The sequence below is a fragment of the Octodon degus genome, unplaced genomic scaffold, assembly GCF_000260255.1.
Source record: "Octodon degus isolate 3935 unplaced genomic scaffold, OctDeg1.0 scaffold00079, whole genome shotgun sequence".
Classification (NCBI taxonomy): Eukaryota; Metazoa; Chordata; class Mammalia; order Rodentia; family Octodontidae; genus Octodon; species Octodon degus.
Window position 1 is genome coordinate 2,915,468 of NW_004524655.1, and position 17,425 is coordinate 2,932,892.

At 42.6% G+C, this 17,425-nt stretch overlaps 2 protein-coding genes across 2 annotated transcripts in view; one reads left to right on the forward strand and one right to left on the reverse strand.

The window, feature by feature from the left end:
• Fbxw8 (F-box and WD repeat domain containing 8) overlaps positions 1 to 17,425 on the forward strand; it is a 123,750-nt gene that overhangs the window by 50,634 nt on the left and 55,691 nt on the right. The window contains exon 7 of the mRNA XM_004636336.2: positions 10,699 to 10,856. Coding sequence (XP_004636393.1) covers positions 10,699 to 10,856 — 158 coding nt within the window. The remainder of the gene's footprint in view (positions 1 to 10,698; positions 10,857 to 17,425) is intronic.
• Positions 7 to 399, reverse strand: LOC105742875 (transforming protein RhoA; the record flags this gene model as incomplete). The annotated part of the gene is made up of 1 exon (XM_012515808.2): positions 7 to 399. A coding segment is annotated over exon 1 (378 nt), but the record flags the coding sequence as incomplete, so codon positions are not given.

The window sequence follows — 17,425 nt, forward strand, 5'->3', positions numbered from 1 at the left end:
TCTTGTGTGCTCATCATTCCGAAGATCCTTCTTGTTTCCAACCAGGATAATGGGTACATTGGGACAGAAATGCTTTACTTCTGGAGTCCATTTTTCTGGGATGTTTTCTAAACTATCAGGGCTGTCAATAGAGAAACACATCAGTATAACATCGGTATCTGGATAGGAGAGAGGCCTCAGGCGATCATAATCTTCCTGTCCAGCCGTGTCCCACAAAGCCAACTCTACCTGCTTTCCATCCACTTCAGTATCTGCCACATAGTTCTCAAACACTGTGGGAACATATACTTCTGGGAACTGGTCCTTGCTGAAGACTATGAGTAAGCATGTCTTTCCACAAGCTCCATCACCAACAGTCACCAGTTTCTTTCGGATGGCAGCCATTGCTTACAAATACACTGCAAATGCACAGCCTGTGTAGCAAACTTGTAAAAGTACCTCAGACTTCGCAGATGATAGCTCGGCAACGACCCCCGAGTCCGGCCTCTTCACGCCAATGACGCCTGTCCGCGAGTCGCAAGCTCAGAGACTAGGGCGGATAGCTTCAGAGGCGAAGGTGGACTACCAAGAGAACCGATGGAGGGCGGCGGACTTGGGAGTGCGAGCGAGGGCGGGCGGTGGCGGGAGCAGCCCTGTTTTCTTTAATCTTCACACAAAACCAGAGGAACTTTGAAGTAGGCATTGGTTCACTCCTGAACTCACCAGCTGACGTTCCTGCGTCTGGCATGTGGATGAGCTGGTCCCTTGCACCTGAGCTGGTGTGTCCAGCCCTGTGCAGACAGCATCCTTCATGCTTTTGGTCTTCCTCTTTTGTCCAAGAGTCTATATTATCTTATGAATATTTCCAGTTACCCTTTATGGTAGAATTCTTTGAAATCTGCATCTAGCCTACCTTGTTCCTTATTACTCTGAGGCTCATCTGCTTCTTCTGTGTACCACTATGTGAGCAATATCTATTTTCTCTCTTCTGTTCTCTAATTTCTTAGTTGTTTCAATTTAAAAACCATACAGTTTTAAGCCTGAAAGGAACTGTAGAAATGATCTAGTTAGTGTGAGGTGGTGGAGGCTCAGTGCCAGGAGGGACATGCACACATTGCGCCACCTTGTGCTTCGGTGGTGTCCCTATGAGGCTCCCTTGTTCTGTCCTGAAGCCTTGCCTGTACATTGTCATTCTGGTTCTTCTCTTGTGACATGCATTTTTTTAGAAAGAGAAGTAGCAGTAAAACAGTGTATTTTTTTTGCAAAAAGTTAGAACATGGAGAAGAAAAATCATCTAAATCCCACCTTATAATATAGTTTATCCTATTACTGTTTTGGGTATGTCTATGATTTGATTTTCAGGTTTTTTTATCCAGATCTTTTAGTAATAATATTTAATAATATAGTAACATTTTTGTCGTTTTTATCCTCACTAAACTCAAGATTTTTAAAAATTTTATGTTACTTTTCATTACTTTGATTGGTTGAAAAATTCCCTGAATAAACTATATGCAGATTTTTGTCACTTGTTTCTCTACTAGATGTTCAAATAATTTCCTGTTCTATTATACAGTTACATATCAGTTAGCAGTGGGGACATGTCCTGAGAAAGGCGTCAGTGCTCAACATCATAGAATAAATGTCCACAAAATAGGACAGCTATGGCACTGCTGGCCGCATAACTAACAGGACTGCCATCACTTGGCGTGGTCTGTTGCTGCCTAGAATGCTGCTGTGTGGCACATGCCTGTGTAATGTTATGACTGCTATATAGAAGTTTGGGGAGTTTTATTTTTATTTTATTTTATTTTTTTTATATTTATTTATTTTTATTTATTACATTTATTTATTGTGTGTGTGTGTGGCCAGCTCAGCCCACCAGGGGGCGGGTCTGGCTGGCATGTGGTGCTGGGGATCGAACCGCGGTCCCTGTGCTTTGCCAAGCTTGTTTCAAGTAGGTGCTTTAGACCACTGAGCCATCTCTCCAGCCCCGAGTTTTATTTTTAGTACTACAAATATTTTTGTTTAAAAATTAAAATACATGCTATTATAGAAATGTTGAATTTCATGTGTGTATGTAGGATTAGACAGTTAGTTTTTCTGTTGTCCTTGTACTTCTGATTATTTTCCTGGGCTAGAGTCCAATAAGTAGCATTATTGGATGTAGAGGAATGAATTTCTATAATTTTTCACATTAAGAAATTACTTTAAAATGCTTTGTTAGTTTTTTAACTTCTTTCCAATTTGACTTTTTGATTTGAAGTCCGCAGGCCTGCTCTCAAGCCTGCTTCTGAATATTCCTCCTTCTTCCCTGTTACTGCCAGAAGTAACATGGTACTATGAGTGCTTACGGTGAGCGTCTGGTCCGTGAACCAGTGACTCTTAGTCCTTGAGTCTCTTCACCCTGTTTGATGCTGACTGCATCCTTCCAGATGTGGCAGGGATCATGTGTTAAGCATCTTTGTGCCCTGACAGCCTGACCTCAGTCCCAGCACCCAGGAACCATGGAGAAAGTGCAGTGGGATGAAGACCTAAAGCGCTTCCGGCCTCACTTGGAGCTGATTCTGCCCCACCCAGGCTGCCTCTCTGGCCTTTCTTTCTTTCCTGTGATCTCCCATGGGGGCTTAGGAGCAACATGCAGCATCCGAGAGAAATGCCTAAACCAGGAGAAGTTCCTTCTAAGTGTGAGTAGTTCACACATAACCCTGAATTTGCTTTTCCATCTTAAATTTCTTCTTGCTTTATCTTGGGAAAAATTTGTGTTTAGGGGCCCACCAATCTCCAAAGAATAAGCTACCTGACTTTCTTTGAAGCCTGTGTCTGTCTGCATTTTCTGTGTGAGCTGGTGGCACTTCTGAAAAGCTTGTGAGATTCTGTGTGGTTTTCCTTGTTTTTGAAGAGATGTTATCCTGAAAGTTGGTTGAAAAATAAGAGATCATGAAATGTGTCTTTTGTTTGCTCCTCCTCCCCTTTTTCTTTTGTTAGTGGTGGTAACGACTCTTAGAATTTCAGAATGTTTTTAAATTAGAGATTGTGTGCGTACAGATGTAGCCCCATGCACTACATGAGGCCCTGAGTTCAATCTCTAGCACCACAAAAATAAATAAAATTATTTGTGTATGAGGAATCATAATTGAAGAAAAGGAGATCTGTCACCATTTCTGCTATTTTGTGACACTTGGGCTGTTCTCCTGAGTTACACTGTGAGAGTTAAGAGTTGTGAATAGATGACATCCTGAGTTCAGAAAGGTCCAGAGTGCAATACCAGGCCTGAGCATGGGGCCAGGAGGAGTTTGCTGTAAGCAGTGAAGGAGAGCCACCACCTAGTGAGGAAGACTTTCCCAGGTGAGACCTGCGGGGAGCATGTCAGGCCTGGGGCTTCTTGGAGGCCGGTGCCAGCTCTGCTGCCATTAAGCTATTAGCTCACCAGAAGCTTTTACAGGATGCCCAGGAGTATGGTAGTGATTTGCAGTAAACCCCTTCCATGGTTACTTAGTCTTTTAGTTTGCATAGAGGGACATGCTTTTCTATCCACATTAGAGGGTTGCTTTTCCCTCTTTTGACTGAAAAACAAATATTAAGTACCCTCTATGTAGTGAGGTTTTTTCTATACTTCTAGATGCTTTTTTTCTGGTTTCCCACTGCTACGATCTGCCTTTTCAGCATACGGTTCCTGCCTTTTCTGGAAGAAATTACGGCTGTGTATCCAGGTTTCTCCTCTGCCAAATGGGGTTGGAGGGAAAACTATCATTTAATGTTGCAAAATATTAACTCTCTTCGCTCCCTAAAAACGTTCAGCTGTCCCATTCTGTCTCAGTCGCTTTGAGGGAAGTGCACAGAGTAGATGCATAGCAAAAAGCCCACCCGCTCTTTGGCAGCCAGGTGAACTCTTTCTGGCTGCTGCTGTAGCTGCCGGGTGTGACCTGACTTGCATTTGTTTTTCTCATTACCTCTGTCTACCCACATGACCTGTACTTCAGAGTTGAGAGCATTTCCAGGCTCCTGTAGGCATGAAGCAAAATTTGGAGTGCCTGGTTTACTAGCATAAACTTTGGTGTCTGCGTCTCTGATTGCTTCAGTGTGCTTCATGGCACTTTGATCATTTATAATTTTATCATTGTTTTGCAATTAAGAACAGCTATTCAAAAATACCAGTATTAAAATCTAACTGTCTAAGGTAGCTTGAAATACCTTGGTTTTTTGTTCATTTTTCCCAATAATTAAAAATGTACTTCTGTATTGACCATGTACCTCACCGAAACATTAATAGATGCTTTGATCTATAATAGTAATGGATTTATTTGCTCTGAGTTTAAAATACTTTTGTTTGGAACTGAATTTCCCAATGACAGTTTTCCTAATACTCATGTGAATGTATAAAAAGTAGGTTCTGGCTGTGGATTGCTCTGAGCCTCTTGAGATGACAGGTGTTTTATAAATACAGATTAGAAAAGTCATGTTAGATAAAAGTCACTTGTATTTATCCTTACCTCAGGACATGCTTTATGTTTTTCCATAAACTTCTTTTCTTGGCAGTTTTCCTTCCTACCTAGTTTTGTATAGATTTTATGCTACTGTGCACCATGACACTGGGCTGTTTCCCATAAGGAATTCTGTTATTACTCGTTAGGGACATGTTTTTAAAGATACTTTTAAATTTATTTATATATTTTCTGCTGTGACGTATACACACTCTTCTAGTAAATAAGTCTGAGGTAAGATATTGATAAGTGACTTGAGGAGGGCATTACATTTATTATATTTTTAATGAAGGAGCTCCAGAAAATCCTTAATAAATACTGGTGAACTCGTGACTGCATTTATCCATCTCTGCTTCTCCAAGGAATAATGGGAAGGGCCACAGTACAATAACTCTGCATAATCATCATCGACTCTGACACTATTGATTGTGATTAACCAAGATGTATGGAAAGCAGTTTTAAGTGTGTGGTGCTTGTATTTCGTAAGGTCCATTAAGATGTTCATTATTTTTCAATTGATGCATCTTAAGCTCCACTTGATGTTTGCTGTAGTGCATTTCCACAGAACAGCTCTGCACTGTGGGATGGAGTTCATTTTGTTAATTGCATAATACAACACAGTCATGTTTCATAGAAAATAGTAAATACTCTTGCTTTTATTGATTTGTAATCCCTGGTATATAACTGAAGACAGTATGGAACAAGTGATTAGTTTTTAAAACCTGTACATGTTAAAGACATTAACGTTTCTTGGAATATAGCCTCTGCATGGTTAAGGGCCTCTGCCTAGTTGCTTAGCAGTTGTAGACCACTTCAGCCTCTGGGTTACTCAGTAGAGCCTTCCTTTAGGTAGTGCTCGCCGTGGATAGGTGCCGTGCCCACATGCCTTGCTCAGGAGTGTATAGGCCAACGGGATACAGCTAGTAGTGGTTATGGAACAGCTTGGGAGATGGCAGGGTGAGGAAGAATAGGTTGCTTGACATTTGGAAGAGGTACCTCATACAGTGCAACATCAGACCAGCTTCCTCTTGGAGAGTGCCTTTTTGCTGACTCCAGAAGGATGGCTAGGGCTTGGCTAAGGGGATGGCTGTCTGTCCTTCCTATCAAACCAACCATGAGAATTAATAATCTACTGTAGCATTGTTTTACTGGTGAGCTAGATAAAATGCACTTGCAGAATCCTTAACATAAGGCTCTAGGAAACCACTACCAATTTTTTCCATTTAGTACACAAAAGAAACCTTTGGTATTCTTAGCCTGAGTCTGCTGTAGGTATCTGGTCAGAATAGAGTGAAAACTTCATTTGGGGATAGCTGCACAAGTATGATTCCCATGGAGTGTGAAGCTTTGTTATTAGTTCTCTATGTCCTCTCATGTACCCAGAAGGCAGGTGTGGCAGGCAAGGCTTATGTCTGTCTAATTCCCTGCTCCAGTGACCAGCTTAGGGAGCTTTTGTTGTTGGCTTCTCCCCTTCCAGTTCAAATACAGTGCTAGAATTGATGGGTTACAGTCAAGGATTGTATCCTATCAGCTTAAGTCACAATATTGAAAACAAATTCTTTATATTGCACTTAAAAGAAGAAGGTTCTTAAAAGCAGTATTTGCTTAAAGTCACTTTCATTCTTGTGACCTTGGGTAAGTCACTTAACCTTACTTCTCAGCATTCTTGAAAGAGCCTCGTCGGGCTTTATGAAGAGTCTTGAACAAATTTGTTTTTAGAAAATAACAGCTGACACCTGGAAGTGAAGTGGCACCCCCAGTTGGCTATTTATACAAGAAGACAGGTTAGAGGTCACTTTTAGCTACGTAGAATTCTTCTTTTTCTTCTGACCTCTTAGTCCAAATAGGTAGTTTGTTTCCTGGAAATCTACTAGTTAATGAAAACTCCTTGGGAGTAAATCATTTTAAATTGGCAGTTGTTCTGGCATCCCAAGCTGGGGAGAGGCTCTGTTCCCACTCTTTCAACGAGGAATCAGCTGTGGTCCTGACCTGTTTATTTGGAGGTAAACTCAGCCTCGCCAAGCATACAAGGACTGGGAACCACACAGCTTCGCTGTGGCACTGTAGTCTGTGCCTCGGCCAGGTACACCCTTACTCATCTGGGAAGCTTCTTTCTTCAGTTTTTCTGCAGTGCTCTTCCCTTAGCTAATGTGCTGGTTGTAGTTGTATTTTGTGTAGACACTAATTAGAGAGCCTTTAACATTGGGGCCCAGAGGCTTACTGACAATGCAACTGTCATCCTCGTGTCTTAATTGGTTCAGTGTAACTGTCATTAAGTAGTGATAAAAACATCTGGAGCTCTGGAGAAGAGTCAGCCCTTTTTCCTACCTCTCTTCCGTGTCTGTCTTTGCTCATCCTCACCAGCGTTAAGGTCTTTTGGATCCCAGTTAGGCGTTGGTCCAGGTACCTGTGCCCTAACCAGTGCTCCACTATTGTGAAGATGGCTGTGTCTTCAGGGTGAGTTCACAAGATGACTTCTTTTGCCCTTGTGAGGCTTGAGAGCCTGTGGCCAAGTCATGGTGAGCATCTGCTGGAATATGGAGTTTGTTCTGTGTTTCTATCAACAGAGCAGACATAGAGCCTTTGTATTGTGTCCCCAAGTCTTTGTTTTTCCAGCACTATATTGGGATTAAACTCAGGGTGTTCACACTGAGATATGCTCCTAGCCCTCTTTACAGCAAAACATTTATGTGATTCTTGATGCTCTTTGGCCTTGAAGAATAGAGTGTATTTACATGGATATGTATGGAAAAATTCATGTTTACCAAAACAATAGGGTTTAAACCATATATAGATAATTATTTTTTGGCAGTGGGTATGAAACTGAGGACCTTATATATGCTAGGCAAGCTTCCTACCACTGAGGCATCCCAGCCCTAGAGCTATATCATAAACAGTTTGGATGAAGAAAGTCTAATGGTGTATCAGTGTGTGCATTTAGGGTGTTTAATCATTAGCTGCAGAAGACAGGCAGTGGAAACAGGTGATTTTATAGCCAATCGGGTTGTAGTCTGTGGGCAGCCCTTTCCAGCTACTATTTTTTAGCACTGGCTGTAATGGAGGCTATGGCACTGTGATGGGACTTCACAGTCAGGTGAGGGAGACAGGTCTATACATCTGAAATGTGGCCACACACACTGTTTCTTCAGATCCAGGCTGAGAGGCCCTCATGGAGAAGGGCATGGGCTCGATTTTAGGTTGGTTAGATTGGACTAGGCCGGTGGACCTCAGTTAGCTGCACATGGAAACCGTTCATGACTGGTCCCATTCTCAAGTCGGAGTAAGCTGTGCTGTGCTGTACTTGGTACTGAGCGACTCTGCTCTGGATTGGGTCCTGAGGTGGGAAAGCTCTCTGGGCAGGTGGACAGTGGAGCTGAGGCTCATAGACAGGAGTGCTTTGAAGCTTTCTTGGAGGCCAGCTCATGTGAGGAGAGTAAAGGATGTGCTGGGGAGAAGGGTGGGAGGTGGTTTGTGAAGAATTTGCAGTAGGTCCTATAATCTGAGCTTCATTCAGTAAGGATGTAGAGAAGGGACTTCAGAGGCTTTCTAATGTCAAGCATATTTCCATTTTGACTCTTGGAATCCTTAGTTACACAGCCGTGTGCAAGACCTACCCCCTGACCCCAGCTGCTTACAGGTGAGCAGAGAGAAGAAAAGCTAGGTAATCATCACATAATTGCTGGAAGAGAAATGGCCCGGCTGCTAGCAAGATGGCTCACAGTTGGTACATGGTCTAGCACAGAGTGAGGAAGAAAGGCAGTGTTCCCAGAAGAATGACTTACAAACTCAGGTGTTTTAGGGGCCAGGCAGGACATACACAGGGCTGATTGCTGGTGGAGGCTGCTCGGGAGCAGGAAGACTCCTCTCGTAGGTAGGAGTATTGAAGGATTTAGACTAAGGCAGGATCTGTGGGGATGAGAAGAGCAGAAAGAGCTTGGTGATGGTACATGGTGGCGAAGAAGGTACTGACTGAAGGGACGCTTTTGTCTTTGTACCAGTAACCTGGGACTGATGATACCACTGACAAAAGGAAGGAGTTTAGGAACAGGCGAGCATGGCAGTGAGCTGAAAGTTTTGGAGGTGCACATGCATTTTCGATATGCAGGGTTACAGTGTGATGAAGCAACCCCATCAGGGAACAAAAGGCTCATCCATCACCTTTTAGATGCTGCCACGTTCATGACAGGTTCGTAATTTGTGTGCCTCACTGCTGGGCAGCTGAACCGCTGGTGGTTCATGAATGACTGTCCCATGCCACCTAATGGTGGTTCAGGCACGTTGGAACATGTTAATAGAGCACTGGTCTCTGGATTATCTGCCCTCCTCTCTCTCTTTCTCCTTAAGTGAGAAGTTATCATTAGCTTGTATCTCATAGTTCACTTCTATCTGGTTTGGAAGTTAAAGCATTTCCCCGATTTGTGGTTTTTGTTGTAGCTTGCACTCAGAGCCCTTTGTGCAGAGCGAGTCTGGGGCTAGATCTTGCTGCACCAAAATTCTGACTCTATACTCCAGTCCCTCCAGTGTGGCCCCAAGGGAGTGGTAGGAAGAACACGGGTGTGCAGTAGTATGTACTTGGTAAGAAATAGAACACATATCCTGTTTGTGTACTTTCTCACATCCGTTAGCTCTCTCATCTCCTAAATTTTCTTTTTCTTTCTTTCACTTACCTTTCTGTGTATTTCTGAAAGACATATACAGAAAACTGCTGTCATTTGTAGTTTTCTTTTCTGAGTAAGCTGGTTCCATTCACTTAGAATTTAACCATACAAATATAGTCACACAGCCTAGGAATTCAGATGCTGAGCATCTCTAGCTAAGCAAGCGGTCTTATTCCAGGACAGCGTGAGTCATTTTTGGCGTATCAGGTTGAGCCCAATGGTTTTGGTGCAGCAGGGTAAGGTGTGTGTTCTTGTGTGGGCTTCTTTCTCACTGAAGAGGCTGATTCAGATCCAGTCCCCAGAGCCTGGGAGCCAGGGCCATGTCAGCATCTGCCCTTGCCAGTGAATTACCAGCCACGAGGACACTCATGGTAGGCACTGCATTTACAGGAAGATCAGGGTCAAACAGAGGGGCAGCAGCACACCAGCAAACAACACGTCTCTCCTGTTAAGTCTGTATATCCTGTGTGCCCTCCGGACCTATCCTGCAGGTGAAAAGCCAAGTCCCCAAGCTTGGAAATTCATGTGACAGGGTGACCTGTGGATGATGTGGTGCATACATTTACTGTAGATTATCATTTGGGGAGAGTTCTTCTACAGCTAATACATGAAGCACTCCAGAATCAAAGCATTTTTAGTTTCTTTGTTAAGAAATCTCACTAAAGATTGATCTCCTCTAGCTGCTTCATACATGTATTATGTCAGTGATTACCTATGTCTCAGACCTTATCTTGCTCACTTCTACCATAAAACACTACAAGAGCCATGAATAGGACCTCAGGACAACTGTAAACCTCCCCAGGATCCCCTGCCTGTCCTTGTGGTGCAGGCTCATCTCCAGACCCGCTTCCCCCAAGTGCTTTATCAACCTTTGTAACAGACATAAGGAGCTTAGCTTAAATGCCTCAGTGGCAAGCAACACCGGCCTCATCTTCTGGCTATCCTGTTGTCCTGGGGCGCCTTGCTTAGCTTGGATGGAGAGTCACTTGTGGGAGCAACAGAAAAAGAGCAGAATGAGTACTCCTCTCTTCTCAGTAGGTAGAACCGGAGAGTGCCATGCATTTCGGCAAGAGCACTTTCTGGCTGTTGAAGGCAAGATCTAATTGTTTCAGTGAATCAGTTAGTCTTTAGGGACTTTAATCAGTCAGATCTGATGCATGGATGAGGTATGAGAAAGCTTGCGCCTGTACGCCTTGAGTTCTCAACGTCGTCTCTGTCTTCCATGTGGTGTTTGTGTGCGGATGCTGTTGCTTAGGCGCTTTTTGTTAGTGATCTCTTTAGTGAGAGAATTTAAGGTAACAGATTAGTCTTACCAGTGTAAAAGGGAAAGCAAGGAACTTTTGGTGCTCAATATCTTACTATAATTTTCCTGTTTGAAATCGTCACCATTGTGCTGAGAGAATGTGAGGCATGTTCAGAGCTTTTGGAATCTAGTTGACATTTTCCCCTTTTGGAGTCACTCATCAAAACAGTACCATAAGGGTGATTCCTCCCCAAGATCTCACTCTACTGCTGTTTCAGTGCCCTGCTCATTTTCTCTTCCGTCCCTTTTTGGAACCAAGTGTGTCCTTGTTTTCCAGATATACATCAGGAGACGTGCGGGTGTGGGACACCCGCACCTGGGACTATGTGGCCCCCTTCCTGGAATCCGAGTATGAGGAGGATGAGCCTGGAATGCAGCCATACGTCTCCTTTGTGAGGATAAACAGCTCGCTGGCGGTAGCAGCTTATGAGGATGGTAAGTTACTGCAGCCCTCCTCTCTATTAAGAAAAAAAGCTTTACAAAAAATTAAGCAGCTGTGCCCAGCTTTCCCCTGTAATCCCTCCATACATACACGTGGGCACACACACACACATGTTCACACACATACAGTCACTCCTGCCTTTATGTGAAGAAATTGGCCAGTAACCCTCAGTGCATTAGTAGGCATTGGAACACAGTACCCATTAAAACTGGTGTTTAATTCCTACTGGAACTGTCAGGCTGGGTGTTAGTGCCAGACACGGCAGGGCTGGCCAAGCCATCTTAAGCAAATAACTTGTTTGGTGTAAAATATTAAATATAGTTGGCCTAATTTTCCCTTAGCCTCTGCACTGTCCAAAAGGGATAGTGATAATGGGATAGATGTAGATAATTTATTGACTAAAATAGAAATAGAAAAATAAAAAGTCAGTGCCTGGCACTTAGATACCATACAAGACGTTTAGTGGCAGTATGTTGTCTCTGTGGCCCTGAGAGGATTCCTTTGAGTGTGAGCAGCTGCAGGTTTACAGAACTAGGTAAAAATAGTCTAAAGTTAGTTGCACGGAAGTAATGTTGACAGTTAACAGTTTATAGTCAATAGAAATAACCATTTCAGTGGCAATGCTACCCTATTTTCCTACCACTCGTATTACTAACTTTGATTATGTTGGGAAGTTTGAATCTCCAAAAACTTTGTTGCCTCTCTGGCCTAAACAGTCAGACCACAGTGTATTTCAGAATGTCAGTGTTCATGTCATGGCACAGGTGCCAGATTCTGATGGGGTTCAGTGGGACAAAGCTGAAGTAGCTAATGTGGAATCTGATGCCAGTTAAAAGTAAAAAATTAGAGCCGAATTTTGAATGTTCTTATTTTATTACTTTAGCAGCATGAACTCTATTCTCTTGGTTTGCTATTGGACACCATTCATACTTACTGTCCTTCAGTCTATAGAAGCAAGCTGCTTCTGGGGTGTAATTATTAATACTTTATGTATGTTTTGAGATCCTGGATAACTGGCATAGGAGCAGCCTGAACTATGAAAGAAACAGCAATGAAGTTTCTTTCTTTCCCCAAAACACCTGTGTAAAAATTGTGTTAAAGTCAGAGTCATCCAGTTTTAGAGTCATCTGACAGCTTCCTCCTATCATGCACACATGAACATGCACACTTTCTTCTGCCACTGGAGAGGCTGAGGTGCAAAGGAGCTAACTAGTAATCTGTGAGGTTGGAGTTGATAGTGAATTCCCACTCTTGGCTGTGCTACTGCTGTAGTGCTGTTCTTGTAATATCAAGCACAAGAGACTACTAGAAATGTTTGTACCCCACATTTGGTGCTGGGTATTAAACCTAGGGCATAGTGCATGGTAAGTGCTCACTCTACCACTGAGCTACACTCTCACCTCTCGTTTTATATTGTGGATTAGCATCGTCTACCTAGAGGCTGGGGAGCTAGCTTGGTGGTCTAAGCGCCTGCCTGTCAGGTGCAAGGACCCATGTTTGATCTCCCGTACTGTGTGCCATGCCAGCCCCGTGCCAAGCTGGCCACCAAAACTGGATGTGATAGCACAGGCCTATAATCCCAGCGCTTGAGAGGCGGAGACAGGAGGATTACTATGAGTCTGAGCTGGGTAGTGAGACCCTGTACTAAATAAACAAATAAATAAATAAATAGTCTGCCAGTCTTATCCCTGTTGTTACACAGAAACATCAGTGACAGTGTACGTATATGAAAGAATATTTTCTTTGGTCACTACTACTTGGAAAGTGATTGTCGTAATTCCAATGTTTGGATTTTTAAATTTTATTGTTAAAATTTAGCCAAAATGTAGAAGAAGATGTGTCAAATAAGATGTCAAAGGATTTGCTTCGTGCTCCATCTTAGCCATGGTCTGCTCCAACCCCACGTGGTACTTTGCTGTACCTTGTAGTTTTTTTTTAACCTACTGACACATCTTAGTGTTTTCTGTTCATTCTTATTCTTTTTTTTTTTATTATTTATTTATTTATTTATTTATTTATTTAGTGTGTGGCCAGCTCAGCCCACCAGGGGGCGGGCGGGCTGGCATGTGGTGCTGGGGGATTGAACCGAGGTCCCTGTGCTTTGATTGGCTTAGCTTGTTCTAAGTAGGTGCTTTAGACCACTGAACCATCTCACCAGCCCCTCATTCTTATTCTTTTCAGTGTGTGGTTACTATGCATTCTGTGGCTATGTGATGATTTATCTCTTAGGGCCACTGGTTGTCGTACTTCACCTGCTGATGTTTGGTATTAAAGCAGTGCTGCAAGCAGTATCCTTGAACGAGTATCATGGTAAACTGGTGCACTTACTTGTGCAGTGAATTACTAGTCATCGAGTGTGGAGGGGTGTGGGTGTTTGTCTGAATAATTACTGTCAAACTGACCTGAGGAGGATTTTGCCAGTTCATAGTCTCACTGAAAGTATAGGAATGTAACGTACATGACTGATAGGAGAAAATGGTATTTACTTGTTCTTTTGTGTAGTTTTGTTAATTAGAAATACCCTTGAGTTGCTTGTATTTCTTTGTGTGTAAATTGCTTGTACCTGCCTTTCTCTGTTTTTCTTCTTGATGATTTTTTTTTTCCTGATTGCATGGAAAAGATTAAGACAATAACTGTACACATACGTATTTCAGATGTTTTGGGTCATTTATTCAGTGGGCTTTGTGGTATTTCTAGAAGGCAGTTTTTGAATATGTGATTTTGATTTTTAATTAGTAAATGAGTTTTGTAATTTAATAATTTTGCTAATTTCAAAATGACATAAGCAATTATACTTTGAGAAATCTTGCTGTCATCTACTTTTATCCAGTTCATGCTAAAGTAACCATATTTTTTTAGTTTCTAATGCATTCTTCCAGTATTTTGTCATTGCAGTTCAAGTAAATGTGAGTATCTATTCTTGTTTTCCTCCAACTCTTTAGCAAAAGGTTTTTTTTATATTATGTTACTTCTTTATTCCCCATCCTGGCTTTGTTTGCATGCTAACATATCTTGAAGACTGTCCTTCTCTGGTAGGGAACATGCTCTCCTTCATTTTAATCATTTTAATCATTATATTGTTGGAGTGCAAAGCTTTGTTTAGGTGATATTTCATATGGGTGCCGGAAGGGCATTTTCCCTTAGGGATTTCTGTGACAAAGGGTGAATGTAAATGGCATTATGTTTATTTGTGTTTTTACTTCTGGATATTTGTCACTTTCATAGGAAATGGTTTCAGAATGTAGTTTTAGTTTACATTTCTCTTACAGTGTAAGAGTAGTGATTGAATGTTTTTCATTTGTGTATCTGGTACTTATAGTTACTCTTTTTTCTTCTGTTTCTGCTATAACTTTTATATTTAAATCTTGGTTGATAAGGAGTTTATCCTGGATTAGTAGAATATATGGACCCAAATATATCTTTTTCCAACATCGTGTTAGAAAGCTGATCTGAACCAGACATGATGATATGTACCTAAAATCCTAGCTACTTGGGAGTCTGATGCAGGAGGATCACAAGTTCAAGGTCAGCCTAGGCAGAAGGCTGGCGATGTAGCTTGGTGGTGGAGTGCATGTGTAGCATGTATAATATCTTGGGTTTGATCCCCATTACCACAGTTGGTCAGTCAGGCCCATCTTTACCTTGTTGGTTGGAGGTGCTACCTGGATAAGCTTGCAGATGTAAACTTGTTTTGTGTTTGGGTCTGGTTTTGGACTTTGTGCTCTGCTTCAGCTGTTCTGTCATCTGTGTGCCAGTCGTCCAGTTAGTCAATCTCATCTTTTCAGGTTTTACGTGACAGTGGAGAGGTGAAGTAAACTTACCTCACTCCACTCTGAGGTTAGGTAAACTCCACAGCGCTTCTACAGGTTCAGTGTTTACTTTGAAATCTGTGGTTTGTGTCAAGTTCACTTTGGTGTTAAAGGTCGTTGCTCTTAGAGAGCTCTCTTATCTTGCTCTTCTCTCCTGCTTGGCTTGTGTTTCCACTCTGATCTGGTTGTTACTATTTCTGTGATAGACACATTCCCATTTTTCCCCAGACCTCAGGTGGCATTGTCTTTGGTTTCACTTCAGTTTAGCAGATTGACACTATGGTATTTATACCAACATATTCATGAATAGCTAATTCTGGGCAAAGACAGATTCAAAATGAAATGCACATTTCTTTTTATTGCTCCTTTCCAGGAGCAGCAAACTGGCACTTCTTAGGCAAAAACATGGCAAGGAGAAATGCACCTTGTTGGGTCTGCTGTATAAATTTTGTGACTGTGCCCCACAGAAAAGAAGAGTAAGATCATAAAATGAGTTAATGAACTCTAGTACACTGGTTGTGCCAGAGTGAAGCTCTGTAGCCATCAGTATCCCTGGGTGGTCTATGCCACGTTCTCCATAGGACTCTTACTCAGAAGGGGGGATGGAGACTGCTTTAGGAGAAAGTCAGGCATCCCGTGTCCTTCTCTGCCTCCTTGCTCTGTAGGAGCTCTGTACCCACACCTGGGGTGTTGAGAGTTGGCAAGGTGATCCACAGTTGTGATTTTTTGAATTCCAACCCACTGGCCTCATATTTCTTCTGCCTTGTTTCCGATTGTCAGCACTGGCCATCCTCCAGTTTGATTTTACCACTAATTGTGTTGCACGTTACCATACCGAAATGAATCAAATCAAAATGCTTTTCCTGGAGCATTAGATAAAGCAGGCAAAGGTTCTGAGTAATGAGCAGATGCTGCTAATGCAGGGACAGCGGAGACCTTGCCAGGACTCCATCTGCTCCATGCTTGCCTGCCTTTGGCCTCGAGCCACGGCATTAGGGAATGGCAGCGTGCTGCAAACCTGCTCCCTGTTCAGCTTGTCTTGAAAACTCACTCTCTGGTGAAAAATGGGATTATACACTTCTTAGGTGCAAAGAAGTTCTCGTTTGTCTGCTTAAGTGGGGAGAGGAGAGATGAGGCCCAGTGAGTATTAGCACCTGTGACCTCGCTGGGCAGCCAACAGCCCCCTTCCTGTGGCACCATCAAGCAAGGAAAAGTGGCTTCTCCGCTCCACAGCACTTACGGTGCAGTTGTCTGAGCACACACAGGCCCCATTGTCCAGGTCTCAGTCTGCCCAGGGCTGAAGTGAGGTGATTTCACATTTACTGACATATTATCAATGGGCAGGAGTGAGTCTCTCCAAGCTTCTTTTTAAATGATTTTTTTTTTTTTTTTTTTTGCGCCGAATGCCTTCAAGGCATGACTGGCTGTCTTGTGTTGTGGGGATCGAACCACAGCAACCTGAGCCTGACTGCTTTGTTGAAGCAGCCACTTAAAGAACTGAGCTAAGGGGCAGGCCCCCTCCAAGCTTCTTTTTAGCAGTAAGCAGCAGGACCGTGTTTTAGTTAGCTCCATAGACTTGGCACTTGTAGAGTTTTATTCCTAATCTTACATTTAATTTTTTTTTTGTTATAGTACCAAGGATTGAACTCAGGACCTTGTGCTTTCTAGGCAGGCACTTATTCTATTGAGCTATCTCCCCAGCCCTTACATTTAATTTTTAAAAATCTGTTTTTCAGTGGTTTTGCCTGTATCTCTTTAATTAATTAATTAATTAATTAATTTCTCTTTAATAATTAATGACTGAATGCAATGTATTTTCCCTCCTCTTTGACCAATGTTGAAGTTCTAGAAGTGGATTGTTAGGGCTGGTGAGATAGCTCAGTGGACTAAACGCTTGCTTAGGCAAGCTCCGCCGCCAGGGTTCAATCCCTGACACCACATGCCGTGTTGGTCCCCCCCGACCGCCCCCGGCATGCTGAGCCAGCAGTAGAGTCCAGGCGTGGTTGCTCATGCCTGTAATCCTCATGCTTGGGAGGCTGAAGACAAGAGGATCACTGCGCATCCGATCTGTGTAGTGAGACCCTGTAGACCCTGTACTAAATCCATTTGTTAAAAAAGAGAGACTGTTAAAAAAAAAATAATTAGTGCCAAATTCTGCCCTGAGAAGTTTGAGTGTATTTCTCAGGAATTGAACTTTAAAGTGGCTCCACCAGTGTGTTCGGGGATGTTATATTTTGTTTCGTAGACAAGCCATAGAGGCTACATGATGAGATGGGTTATGGTGTTGGATACACCTGTATTTCTAAAAGTTTTTCTGTTCAGTGAGAAGAGCTTAAGTTTGTACAATACTTATGTGTGTTTTGGACTAAATATGCGTTATAACTGAATAATGAGGCAGGGCTACTCTCATGGTCGTGCACAGGAGCAGTTATTGAGGATGTTATGCTAGCGCTGATAATTTCTTTTTAATTTTAAAGATAATGATAAAATGATACCGGATTTTCAAGCAGGATGGCAGGAGATGAGCAGTTGTTATTATAGTGCATGTGGTTACTTAGGGTGGCTGTTCAGATGACCAGACACAGGCGTGTAAGGCTGATCAAGCAGTAGGAACACTAGCTGCTCCTTTCAATGAAATAAGCGAAATTAGTAGTACCGTAACCCTCGTGTGAGTGCGCTTTTCTCCTTTCCAATCTGTGTATTTATGTTTATGGAAATCTTAAAAAAAAAAAAAATCTAGATCTTTGGGCCCT